At 51.2% G+C, this 12,754-nt stretch overlaps 1 protein-coding gene across 1 annotated transcript; it reads left to right on the top strand.

The window, feature by feature from the left end:
* The first annotated feature begins 1,093 nt into the window (after positions 1 to 1,093).
* On the top strand, positions 1,094 to 11,978 carry LOC128910074 (5-hydroxytryptamine receptor 7-like). The gene is made up of 3 exons (XM_054202903.1): positions 1,094 to 1,187; positions 2,154 to 2,716; positions 10,052 to 11,978. The coding sequence occupies exons 2-3, from the start codon at positions 2,208 to 2,210 to the stop codon at positions 10,821 to 10,823; spliced, it is 1,281 nt and encodes a 426-aa protein (XP_054058878.1). The 5' UTR covers positions 1,094 to 1,187; positions 2,154 to 2,207; the 3' UTR covers positions 10,824 to 11,978.
* The last annotated feature ends 776 nt before the right edge of the window (positions 11,979 to 12,754 follow it).

Genomic DNA, 12,754 nt, shown 5'->3' with positions numbered 1-12,754 from the left:
GCTCTGCATCTCAGGGATTTTGTCCATAATAAGGTGTTTTTTCCATAATCAGCCCTCTGTGCTGTTCCCGGGAAGGCTGGAGGGTGCCAGGGTGTTTGCACAGCCCCGGTATGGGCAAGGGAGCTGGTGGCACCAGGGATGGAGGCGCCCGTCTCACTCCTGAAGTGCTTAGCATAGGGCAAGGCAGCAAGAAACACTTTCTGAGCCTGGAAACTGCTCCAAAACCACCCGTCTGCACCTCTCCTAGCTGGACACCCATCACCCCAAGGGGTGATGGATGGAGCCTTTGCAAGGGGAGAAGCCCCACACTGTCGTCCCCCCAACCCTGGGGAGGCAGCAGACGGGCTGAGCTCCCAGGGGAACTGCCTTTAGGAGTGACCAATGCAGGAAATGACTCTGCTCTGCTTCTTTTGCCCAGGGAGGAGGGAACAGTAGCTGTCTGATGCCATGGGTTGAAGCATCGGAGCGATCCCAGCACCAAAGCGCCAGTGAAAGATTTCTCAGAGAGGGAAATGGATGTGGATCTCTGCATGCCCTTGCCTGGTTTGTTTATTCTCCCTTTTTCGATTTTACTGGGGTAAGGGAAAGGCTTGTCTTTAGGGGTCTGCCTCTCCCTGGCTGTTTGCTGCTCTTTAGCAGGGAGCTGAATGAATACGGGACCTCCTAAAAGCAGGAGGGGTGGAAAAATGCATGGACCAGGGAAAGAAACCCTCTCCTGTAAAATTAATTTAAATAAATAAATAAATAAATAAATAAATGATGGGGAAGGGTTTTGGAAATCGCTTCTCTCCGTACCCCTGCTCTGTCCCCGGATTGCCGGGCTTCAATCCGCTCCTCCTGCGCCTGCCGCGCTGCGCTGCAGGACCGCGTCCAGGGGCATCTTCCCAACTTCCAGCCTTCCCCTCGAGGTCCTCGCATGTCGCGTCGTCCCCCCCCCGCTCCACCACCACCCATCGCTGCAGGACCCGGCTTGGATCCCCCTTCCCCCGGCCTTTGCTCCTCCCTGGGGCTCAGAGGCAGGCGGGGACCATCTGGGTCCCTGCCCGGGGAGAGGCGAGGGGAGGGCGGTAGGAGGGACCAGCGAGGCGGGGAGGGGAGAAGGATGCTCCGGGGGTGGCTCTTTGCTTTCTCGCCTGCCCGGAGCTCGCAGGGGCTCGCCTGGAGGATGTCTCACCCCCTCGGCACAGGTAACTCCGGGACCCCCATCACCCCTGCCTGAGGTGGGGGGGGGGGGGGGGGGAGCTGCAAAGATGGGGAGAGGGGTTGCAATCCTGCTTTAATTTAAGGGGAAAAGGGTCTTTTAAAGAAAAAAAGGAGGCTGCAGGTTGTGCGTGGTGCTTGGAGCCCTGCAGAGGGGTGAACCCTGCCCTAAAGTTTCCCTGTCGGTGGCTGGGAAATACTTACCGGGTTGAATACCCGGCGGTGGAAGCACAGTAGCTGCTCTCCTTGTACCTTTTTCATGCGTGTGGTGGTGATGCTCACGGCTCCAGGCACAGGCTGGGATGCCCTGAGCCTCACCTGCCTGACCGTGGTGCCCCGGGGATGCTGCATGCGATGGGTACGCTCTCACTGCCTGCCGTATCTCTCTCTGCACCGTGCCCCGGTGGGTATCTACGCTCGCGTGTTGTCATTACATTCCATGCGCATGGATTTACAGTCACAGCTTTGAAGTTTGTGTGTTAAGGCATGCAGGAGATACAGCCGGTAATGTTTGTGCACGCATTTGTAGCTGTGACTTGTGTTGGCACGTAATCTCCGATATACGCGCACAAGAATATGCATGTAATTTCATGGGATTTAAATGTGCGGGTGCACAGAAGAAGTGCAAGACCAGCAGCACAGGTTGACAGTAATGCATCGTAACGTGGGCAGTTATGATCGGCTGCCTTTATCTGTCCTTCTGGAAAAGCACGCAGACGACCAGGCAGCCGTTGCAGGAGGACTGAGCAGCTTGTGCTCCTTTAAAAGTGGAGACGAGGTTTCTCTGAGCATCCTCCAGCAACCTGTGTGTCTTCAAGCAGACTTGGGACGCGGCTTCTTGCTGAGCATGTGACATCCAGCCGTGGCTTTGGGAGGCATTGAGCTGAGGGAGGGGGGGCATATTTTATCTTCTGGGCCTGTTTGTGATAAAATGTTCTGGTTTGTCACTGGAGGTGTCACTGCTGGGAGAAAACTTGTGCCGTTGACCGCTGTGGTGAGCTCAGAGCATGTTGCTAAGGGCCAGCCCCAGGCGGTTTCTGGAGCACCATCTTCTCTTCGTGGAGAACGCAGAGCAGCAGCACCCGGCTCAGAAATCGCTCCCGAATCCATTCATGACTGAGGAACCCTCCATCCCAGCCGAGCCAGACGTGCCGTCCTCCAACCTCACCAACGCGACGGACTGTGGCGAGGAGATCTTGCTCTATGGGGACACTGAGAAGATTGTCATTGGAGTGGTGCTCTCCATCATCATCCTCATGACCATCGCTGGCAACGGTCTGGTCATCATCTCTGTGTGCATCGTCAAGAAGCTCCGGCAGCCCTCCAACTACCTGGTGGTGTCCCTCGCAGCCGCCGACCTGTCGGTGGCCTTTGCTGTCATGCCCTTCGTGACCATCACAGACCTGGTGGGGGGAGAGTGGCTCTTTGGGAAGGTATTTTGCAATGTGTTTATCGCCATGGACGTTATGTGTTGCACCGCCTCTATCATGACCTTGTGCATCATCAGCGTGGACAGGTAAGGGAGAACAAGGCACCTGCTATGTTTTCAGGTGGGGTCAAATATGAGGGTGTTTCTGGAGGTTGAAGCCCACCAGAATAATGTTCCTTGTTGGATAAATGCTTCTGCGTGTATTTTCCAGGTGCATGGGGTGGCTGAGGGCTTTCTGTATGAATTAGGTGCCTCAGCTCCTTTGGAGGAGCTGGGCTTAAGGTGCTTTCCCAAGTAACTTCGCTAAGTTACTTGCTTAGTCCTCCACCTCTATAGGCAGCTGTTTCACGTTGTTCTTCCTGGGCCTGAGGAACAGAGCCTAGAGGATAGACCCATGTCCCGACCTTCTCCATGGAAGGAGGCTGGACCATTAAATTATTAAAGAAAACAAAAAGACACAAAAAACCACCACATGCACTTTGAAAATCCAGGTTGTGGGTTTCTGGAGCCCAGTCCTATGGGATGCTCTGCAGCTCCCTGGACTTGTGCCTCGGCTAAGGATGTCGGCAACTCCCCCCACCCCATCCCAAGCCCCCGAAACCCCTGCTTTAACCCAGTGCAGGCATTTGTGAGGATTCACTGGCTTCAACACCCACACCCGGGGTCGGGAGGGAAAGGCTAAGCCCGTCTGGCAAATTGGCAAGACTCGGGCAAGTCAGCACCCCCGTGGGTCTAATTATAGCAGCCTGCGTCATTAGGGACATTGCGCTGACAAGCTGGTGGGCCGGATCCAGATCTGATGCGCGCTCTGGCTTTCTCAGGGGGGCTGGTTTGGGGTTTACGCCGGCACTGCTGAGCCGGGCTGGTTTGTGATAAGCAGCTCAGGGAAGGAGACAGTCGATGAGATGCTTGCCTTCGGCTGAGCACTGCGCAGCATCGACAGGGCCGGTGTTGGTGCCGGCAGCTACCCAGGAGGTGCTGTGCCCATGTCCCGGCCGTCACTGCGATACAACCACCCTGGTCACCCTCCCCAGGTATGAAACTAAGTGACGAAGCAGAAAGGACGTGGAAAATCCTGCTGCTGATGATTGGCATTATTCCCTGGCAAGTAAGCAGCAGGTCCCTGCTCTGAAGCCCTCGCTGCCAGCCAGCCCCTGCTCCCCCACGAGCTGCCCTTGGCTCCATGGCCCCCATCGGCCAAGCGCTGCTGGTTAGAAGGCAAAACCACTCCCGGGCCGCATGGCAAGGTCCTGCTCTGCTCTCAACTTTTTTTTTTTTTTTTTTTTTTTTTTAAATAAAAACTCTGTTCATAAAAAGCAGGTGTATTCAGAGCTGAGGGAAGTCTGTGTCTGTTGGAGGGAAGAGATCAAATGCAGTAATGAAATATGTCAATGCTTCCTCTTGATAATTAAGGAGCACGGTAAGCAGCTACATACTAATCACATTGGCTTTGCTTTAAAAATTTACCTTCCCTTTTCCCTTCCATTCCCATTTCCCTTCCCTTCTCTTCCTGAAAGACTCTTCCAAACATGCCGACAAATAAGAGAGACCTTTCACAAAAATCATTGCAATTTATTCCACTTGTTCATCACGTCTCTCTCACCCAGTGTCACTGCTCCCGGGAGCAGACCAAAATCCGAGGACACAGAGCAGGCAGGTGCCTCCGTTTGATGTTGTTTTGTCTTTCCCTGCTGGAAAGGGACCGGGCAGGAGGTTACTGGGGAGGTGCGGATGCCAGCATGGGGGGGCTGAATCCCGGGCGGTGCTGAGGGCCACAGGGAAGGCAGCGGGGAGGCAGCTGCTCAGCGTAGGACGGACAGGAGCTGCACCTGCGTAACTGCAATCCCTGGCTGAAATGGGAGCAGGCCCAAGGCTGTTCTAAGGTGCACCCACTGGTCACACAGCCAGGGAGGATCTCTTCTAACCGGGCGATGCTGGAGGCACTCGTGGCTACACTTCCTCTGTCTCCAGCAACCCCCCTGCTTCTCTGGGGGAGCATCTCTGCCCGGCTCACCCAGACGGGCTTGGTGGGGCTCCAAGGAGCCCAAGTGCAGGGCAACTTCAGGCCCTTGCAACAAAAGTCATGCTGCCAGCGCTGAGCTGCAGAGAGGGAAAACCACCCCACCCCATAGGCACACGGTCCCACGCAGCTCTCAAGCACCTACTCAGCTCTGCTGCAACATCTCCAGGTGCCATCTGAGCAAACCCCACCGCCCTTTTTGGATGTCGGAGAGGGAAGGGGAGCTGCAGCAAAAGAAACGACAGAGGGAGCAGGTTGCTGGATGTTTTTATACAACGGCTTGACCTTTCTGTGCTTCAGACCTCTCTGCATGGTGATGGAGGAAAAGCCTGTGATACAAGAGGCTGCCATAGAATGGGAGTCTTCTGGCAGGGGCTTGTTCTTCGGGGGTGTTTGCAAGGGGACCGCAGTGTGCTGGGAGCCCGGCTGAGCTGCAGCATCACTGTTTGCTCACAGACCTTCATCCCCACCCCCCGAACGCCTGATGGGGGAGAGGGGAATTGCTCAAGATGCATTTCTATCCAGGAAAGAGAAAAAGAGCCAAGGCTGCAATTTGAGCAGAAGGAGGACTGGCAGGGCAGAGGGAAGGGGGTGGACAGTCCTGGCTGTGCCCACCTCGGCTCTGGGTGGAAGGAAGGGCGTGCTGTGAGTGCAGGGGGGCTGGTGGGCACAGTACATGCCGGAGCTTGAGGAGGGAAAGGGAATAATTAGGATGTCCTCTGATGCATGAAGCAGGAGGAGGTGACTGGGGCACTGTCCCACTGCTTTCTACCCTGAGGATCCCCAGGAACAGGCTGTGAGATGTGTGAATTATCCTGGGGTAGTGTCTTGAGCATCCTGTAAGTCATCCTTGCTCCACGTCAAGCCGTCATCCTCGCTGCTCCCACAAGGTAGTTGATGGAGGTGGATTGAGGGAGAGAATGGATCCAGGACCCCACCTGGGTCACCACCTCCTCCTGGCCTTCAGATGGGCAGGATTTTTCGTTTGGATCCTGATGGAAACATCTCCAAAAACATACTTTTCAGCTTCTGTGCTTGTACAAAAGCAAAGCCGACTGCAAAGCTAAAGCAAAAGGATAGCTGAATTTGCAGAGAGGATGAAACATATGCTCCAAAAGAGATGAAACAGTAGGTCATCTCAGTGAGGCACTAACTGAAATTTCCCCCAGTGACGATGGCAAGCCCTGCAAGAAGAGGAACAGCACAGGTCCTTCTTAGAAATATAAATATCTCCTCTAGTTCTGTCCCGAATGCCACCTTGGTCGACATGGTTAGGCAGCTGCCTGTTTCTGCCAAAGAGAAGGTTGCATTTTTATGGATGGCTGAAGAACCACATTTTGGTTAGGTTAGGTATAAAATATGCTTGGTTTGCCCAAGATGATGGGTACCATTAAAATGTAGGCTGCTATTATTGATTGTTAATGCAGAGCGCTTTCTAAAAGCCTCTTGATCGAAGCTGGTAGAACTAATCTTGTCTGAAGGGGGGCTTGATTGATTTTCTTTTAAATCAAAACAGAAAAATGCTGGAGACATCCATCTTTTTCTTACATTTTTCTTATATAAAAGCCTGCCAATGTTATAGATTCTTTATTGCCACAAACCAAAAACAAAACAGCAACGAAAAAAACCCTTTTGGCTGTTCAGCTTTTGATGAAGCTCTCCATAAAAATGCTAAGCAGCTGACAAAGGAAGCTCCCCAAACCCCACATATCACTTCAGGTTTCCCTAGTGGAGGAGAAAGTCTCCATCCATTTCCCTGGCAGCCCCGCTGGGGCTCTCCCATCTCCCTAGCAAGTATTTTCTACCCAAAATCAGATGATATGCTCTGACTTGGCATCTTCCTCAGTAAAAAGGATGCCTCCCGAAAGAGCCAGTGGGATGAAACCAGCACAGCATTTTGCTGGATCGCCTTTCCTTTGTCCTTCATCCGAACATGTCCCAGGCCAGGTAGATCCCTGCATTATATCTCCCGCAAGCTGGAAGGTGTCCCTGGGATGCTCCCACCAAGCCCTGGCTTAGGGCATGGGCAGATGAAGCCACGGGGAGCTGCAGCCTCCAGATGCCCTTTGCATCCTCCACCTGGAGGTTTCCTCTCCTTCAGCAGGATGGGGCCAGCATGGTGTCAGCCTGGAAACAAGATACGGAGCTTAAATTGGCCCAGAGGAGGCATAGGGTTGTGGTAAAACAGTGGGGTCTGGGAAACCCCAATTCTGGGCTCATTTGGGCTCAACCAACCCGTGTGAGCGGAGATTTGTCCTTTCCCAGTTTGCCAGCTGCAGAATGGAGGCAGGGGCACCCTGAAGAGGTTTGCCTTTTCTTTATTATTTAATCCCTGGTGTAAAGATTCAATTATAAGCACTAAGTGTAGAACAAATGCGCTGAATTGGCCCATCCATGGGGTTGGTGGTGGAGCCCAGCCTGGGGCAGGTCTCCTACCCCGTGGCCGGGGCTCGGGCTGCCCAGGCATCTGTGGGACCGAGGACGTGGAAGGAGTTTATTGCACAAGGAACAGGCGACTATACAATCGGCTCTGCACGGTGGGGGTCCTGCAAAGCCGCACAAACCTCCGGTAAATGGCTGCTGTGGGATTTGGCTTTTGTTAGCTGGTTACTACTAAACTTGATTAACAACAAGACACACACACACACGCACACAAAAACTAAAAGCGAGAGAATTTGACTTGAATTTCATTGCATGTCTGTGCAATCTCACCTCCCGCGCTGCTGTAAACGCTGGCCTATTTTGAGGTCTTCCCGCTCTCATCAAAATTATAAGCAAAGACCTAAAAACAGCCCCATTTCCTCCAGCAGCAACTGCACAAGGCACCCGCAGATGAAACGTGTCAGATTTGCCTGCTTTTTGAATCTTGTCACTGTGCATTTTGCTTGGCTAGCGTGTAAATTCCTTGAAGTTTCAGCAAATCCCGAGTGGAGCAGCTTCTAAAGAAAACCCAGTAATAGCATAATAAAGGATATCACACAACACAGCATATATTACTTTGCAAAGTTCTTGGCTTGGATACACAGAGGAGAGATTTTTGGGTGCTGACTTTGGAGATGCAGCAGCAGGGCATGGTTTTCTCGCAGCCTAGGGGATATCAATTCCTCTCTCCCTCCATAGCTCCTTCCTACAGCAGGAGGGATATTTGGCAGCATCCCTCCAACCTGCTCCCACCCATCTCTCTGAGTCATAGAATCATAGACTCATAGACTCATAGGGTTGGAAGGGGCCTCTGGAGATCATCTAGTCCTGATCTTCCAGCAAGGCTCATCCCTTCCCGCTGTGCTCAGCCCAGGTAGGAAGGAGTCAATGGTACGTTTTGGAAGCACAGCACCAGAACCAACCCTGTTGTCCATCTCTGTCTCACCGGGTCTCCCCCTTCATAGACAGAGCCCCACGGGGAGATGGGGTTAAAAGCCTATTCCCAAGAGGTTGCGTTGCCTTTGCATCCATGAATGTCGTCCTTCAGCCTGTAGTGCTGCTGGGCATTCAAGCGGCATTGGTGGTCGTGGAGAGTTTCGCTTGGTTTTTTGTGACTAAGGCGAGCTGAAGAAAATACAGAGGAAAACAGGAAAAGAATAACTCGGTGAATGAATTCAAATTCATTTTATCAGGGAGTCAGGGAGGAATACTTTGGGCTTTGAATTTATTTAGCAGTGAGGAAGGGAGGAGGAATTGGATAATTTTTTTTATTTCCACCTTCTTCCAATCTTCGGGGAGGATCTGGAAAAGGTAAGAAAAATCTCCTAACACTTACAATGAGATTGATTGTTGGGAAAGAATAATGATACAACAGAGGTAAAATTCTCTGCAGAAATTTTCCTTTTGGCAGAAAAGCCCGTTCTTCCCTTGAACAGCTTTCAGCAAAAAGTATCCATACTGGTGCTGTTCTCACTGCCTCTTTGGACTGGCACAGTTTATCCAAGATAATTAAGAGGTGATGTGATCCTCCCTAAAAATGCCTACAAAATCCTGAGAGCAGGCAGGTTTGAATCAAAAAGTCTGTAACATAAAAGAAATCCGTAGAACAGCTGGAGGTTTTTGCTGGACCGATTGAGACTCGATAGCAGGCTGATGTTTTCCAGTGGGAACATTGGCTGTCAGTGGCCAACTCCCTACGGATTTATTACTTTACATTTGCCAACTAACAGTTGACACAATTTGTTACTCACATGAACCCTCTCAATCAAGATGGGGAATGGTTCAAAATTACACCCCGTAGCCCAAGCAGGAGCTGATGGGTGATACAGTCTCTATCTCTTTTCAGTCAAGCTAACAAGGTAACTCCTAACTTCAGGCATCGGCACTTGTGAATCTACGGATCACCACAGGCTTTTGGGATCTTCTCCTCAGAGCTCCTCTCATTTTACTCTCCAGGGAGGGCTGGACACCGCCACTGTAGGAGCTACGGGCCATGCAAGGGAGCAGACTGTTCCAGCTGTTTGCAACTGGCATTTACTCCTGTCTTGGTTTCTAGAGGTCATCTCCCGTAAACGTTGTGGGAACCTGTAGGTTTGTCCCGGTATTTCAGTCTGGATGGAAAGGGGAGCGACGGGGTGTGCTGCTGACGGTGGTGTCTCCCACGGGTGCCAGTGCGGCAAGACACAAACACACAGTCCATCAGCTGAAAGAAGCTGTGAGTCAACAGCTGTCAGTCTTGCACCACAGACCATCCCCTGATCACTAGCTTTGCTTTCTGTGCCCATCCAGACACATCCATAAGTCTTCCCAAAAGCAAGATTGCTCCTTCTGTCACACTGCCAGAGGGACATCTCAGTTGCAGGTTGTATTTCTTCCCCAAATCCCCAAGTTGCCTGGACAAACAAGAGAAAGGTGTCCTTTCCACTTCCCATTAAACACTGGTATGAATCTATTCATTTCATCTGGTGTCAGTCCAGACATAACCTGGTGCAAGTATTACTCTGTGGATCGCTCATCCCACTCCTGAGTGTTTCCCTGGGAGGGGGAAGACGACAGTCTGGAGTGAGTTACATGCCATGGCTAGAAGCTGTTCCATGCTCTCTGTACAAACGAGTTCTGGTGGAAAACTAAGCTTTTGTAAACATCTTTATTCCCAAGGAAATCATGTGGAGCCCGGACTGCACTCGGCTGTTAAATGACATCATGCATGGGGTGGTTGCAAAACAGCAGTGGGGAATAGCGGACACAGGGCGTTCAGGCAAGAGAGCTGAGGGGGTGTGAAATGCATTTCACAGGAGACCCTGCAGCTGCGTGTCCCTGGGAACATCTTCATTTGGGGAAAATTCTTTTCTTGTGTCCCACTTCCAGGGCTGAAACTCTCCTGTGACGGATTATTAACAGCTGGTTAGGAATGAACACCACCCAACAGCATTCATGCCTTGCAACCCTCCTAACCCTTTGCAACTCTTCTTTTTTTCTAGGTATCTGGGGATTACTCGGCCGCTGACGTACCCTGTAAGACAAAATGGGAAGCTGATGGCCAAGATGGTCTTCATTGTTTGGCTCCTGTCTGCCTCCATCACCCTTCCTCCTCTTTTTGGCTGGGCCAAGAATGTCACCGTGGAAAGAGTCTGTCTCATCAGCCAGGACTTTGGGTACACAGTCTACTCCACGGGGGTTGCCTTCTACATCCCCATGGCAGTCATGCTCGTCATGTACATCCGGATCTACAAAGCTGCCAAGGTCAGTGCCGAGAAGCACCGCTTCATGAACTTACCCAAGCACTACGAAGAGGAGGGCGTCTACTGCCTGGAGGCCTCCAGCCGGAGCCACCACAGCTCCAAGCGTACCAAAGCAGTGGAGGAGTGCGCTACGCTCTCCAAACTGCTCCGGCAAGACCGAAAGAATATTTCCATCTTCAAACGGGAGCAGAAAGCAGCCAGGACCCTCGGCATTATTGTGGGGGCGTTCACGTTTTGCTGGCTGCCGTTCTTCCTGATGTCAACAGCTCGGCCTTTCATCTGCGGCATTCGCTGCAGCTGCATGCCCCTGCGGCTGGAGAGGACTCTGCTCTGGCTGGGATACACCAACTCCCTCATCAACCCTTTGATTTATGCTTTCTTTAACCGAGACTTGAGGACTACTTTCTGGAACCTCCTGAGGTGCAGGTACAGGAACATCAACAGGAGGCTCTCCGCCGCCAGCATGCACGAGGCTCTGAAAGCCACAGAGAGGCACGAATGCATCCTGTAGAGCCACTCAGTGCCTGACCAACGAACTCCTGCCTCTCCATTTCAGGTTCCTGGCCTCTCAGGGCTGGCAGAAACCATGCGTGCCATTGTCCCCCTGCCAGACACTGAGAGTGACATCCCTTCCCCTCACCCCAGGAGGAGCTGCGGTTCTCCTCGCCTTGGGAACAAGAGGGCAGCCCTTCCTTCTCACCATGTCCTAGGTGGGAGCTGAGAAGTCTTCAGCAAGACCTGGTGGGTTCAAGGTCTACCACCGACTGTGGGCAAGTCACACCACCTTTCTGTGCCTCAGTTTCCCCCTCTGTTAAAAAAAAAAAAAAAAAAAAAAAAAAAGAAAAAGCAACCCTCCCAACCAACTAACAACAAAAAACCCTAAAAACTTGGTAAGACTGTGGCCCTCCACCTTCCAAAAGGGCTCTAAGGTCTGTGGAGGGCACACGATATGCTATGTAAAGACAATGATGGCTACACTTCTCTATCAAATATGACAGCAGCTATAGGCTCCGTTATAGATCCAAGCACTCATGCCATCCCAGCTTATACGAACTCTTTCCACCAATGTAATTGCATTTTACACACTGAGCACGTGTCCGGGTTTGCACGTCAGAGCAGTAATACCAATGACCCCATTTCCCCTCACACTGTAGCACTGCAGCACTTGAAAGAGGCACGCTCACAGAACGAAACACAAATGGACACGAAGTTTCCTTTATGGATGGATAGGAAAGTCCAACGGCCTCCTCATGAGGGCAATGGCCAGTGAGCAAAGACAGTTATGCTTATTGGGTTGTACTGTAATTCATTATCAGACCAGTGATGTGTGTTCATAGTTTGTGGCTAATTGACTCCATAAAAGCACGCTTTGGTTGATAACAGAAAAAAGTATTTAATTTCTCTGACAGCTTTACAGTGCTTCAGTATGATGTCCAGCAAGCTTGAAAAAACACACTAAATGACATATCCTTTTTTTATATATAAAAAAAAAGTCTGGTTTCCTTATTTTGGTGTAGATTCATTGGTCACGTTGACTTGAAAGTGTCTCTTTACTTTTATGTGGTCGTGGGACTTGTCTTCCTGAAGTCCTCTTTGCTCTTGACCAACCTTGTTGCACCAGCTTTGCTTTGCAGCCCCGCAAACCCTTGCCCATTTGTAGGTGATGTCTGCTCCATGGGGTCAGTTGTTTAAGTGTCTCTTATCTGGGTTCTTTTGTCAAAGCCAGACTGTTCAGAGGCTCGGGAAAAGGGTTTCTAGTGCTCCCTCCATTACAGATTTTCTTCACCAAGCAAGAGTGCCTGAGTGGTGGCAGTCCCATCTCTTGCAACATCATGCGGTACTCCATGATTTGGCTGTTGGATGTTTTGGCTGACTGCTGGCATGGTTTGGCTTAGTAATCAAGATCTCTCCTGTGAAAACTTTTGTGGTCTCATTTCCCATCTTTTTAATAGATATTTCTCTCCTATGTCTTTTTATACCTGCTTTTTCTATAGATGCCCAAGAGGGTCTCCAGTTTAGACTGGTGATTCACAGCAGGGACAATGGTTCGAGCCCACTGTGAATGTCCCAAAGGACTGAGAGGCTGGGCACAAGAACAACAGCGTGTCCAGATGTTCTCCAAGCTTGCGTCCTCACAGCCAGAGCCAGAATTTCACACAGGAGCAGGCAAGGTTGTTGTAGCTGTTATATAGATCTCCAATGGGAAATGTTTAAAGATCAGACAGTAAAGAGTTTTGAAGGAGGACCTAGTCAGGAGAGATCCTACAGGTTTAGCTGGAGCCCTGCTTCACCTGCCGTCCCACTCAGGAGCTCTTTGGAGAGTGGTGAGTGATTCTGTTAGGATGGTTAACAGCTTTCTATCCATCTCCCATTGTTTGCTACCTAAGGTTGTATGTTGGTGTTAGGTTTGTGCAAGGCCACCTGTGCCCTCTGTGACAGTAC

This window comes from Rissa tridactyla, chromosome 5 (assembly GCF_028500815.1).
Source record: "Rissa tridactyla isolate bRisTri1 chromosome 5, bRisTri1.patW.cur.20221130, whole genome shotgun sequence".
NCBI lineage: Eukaryota > Metazoa > Chordata > Aves > Charadriiformes > Laridae > Rissa > Rissa tridactyla.
This window is presented reverse-complemented; position numbering and strand designations above follow the sequence as displayed.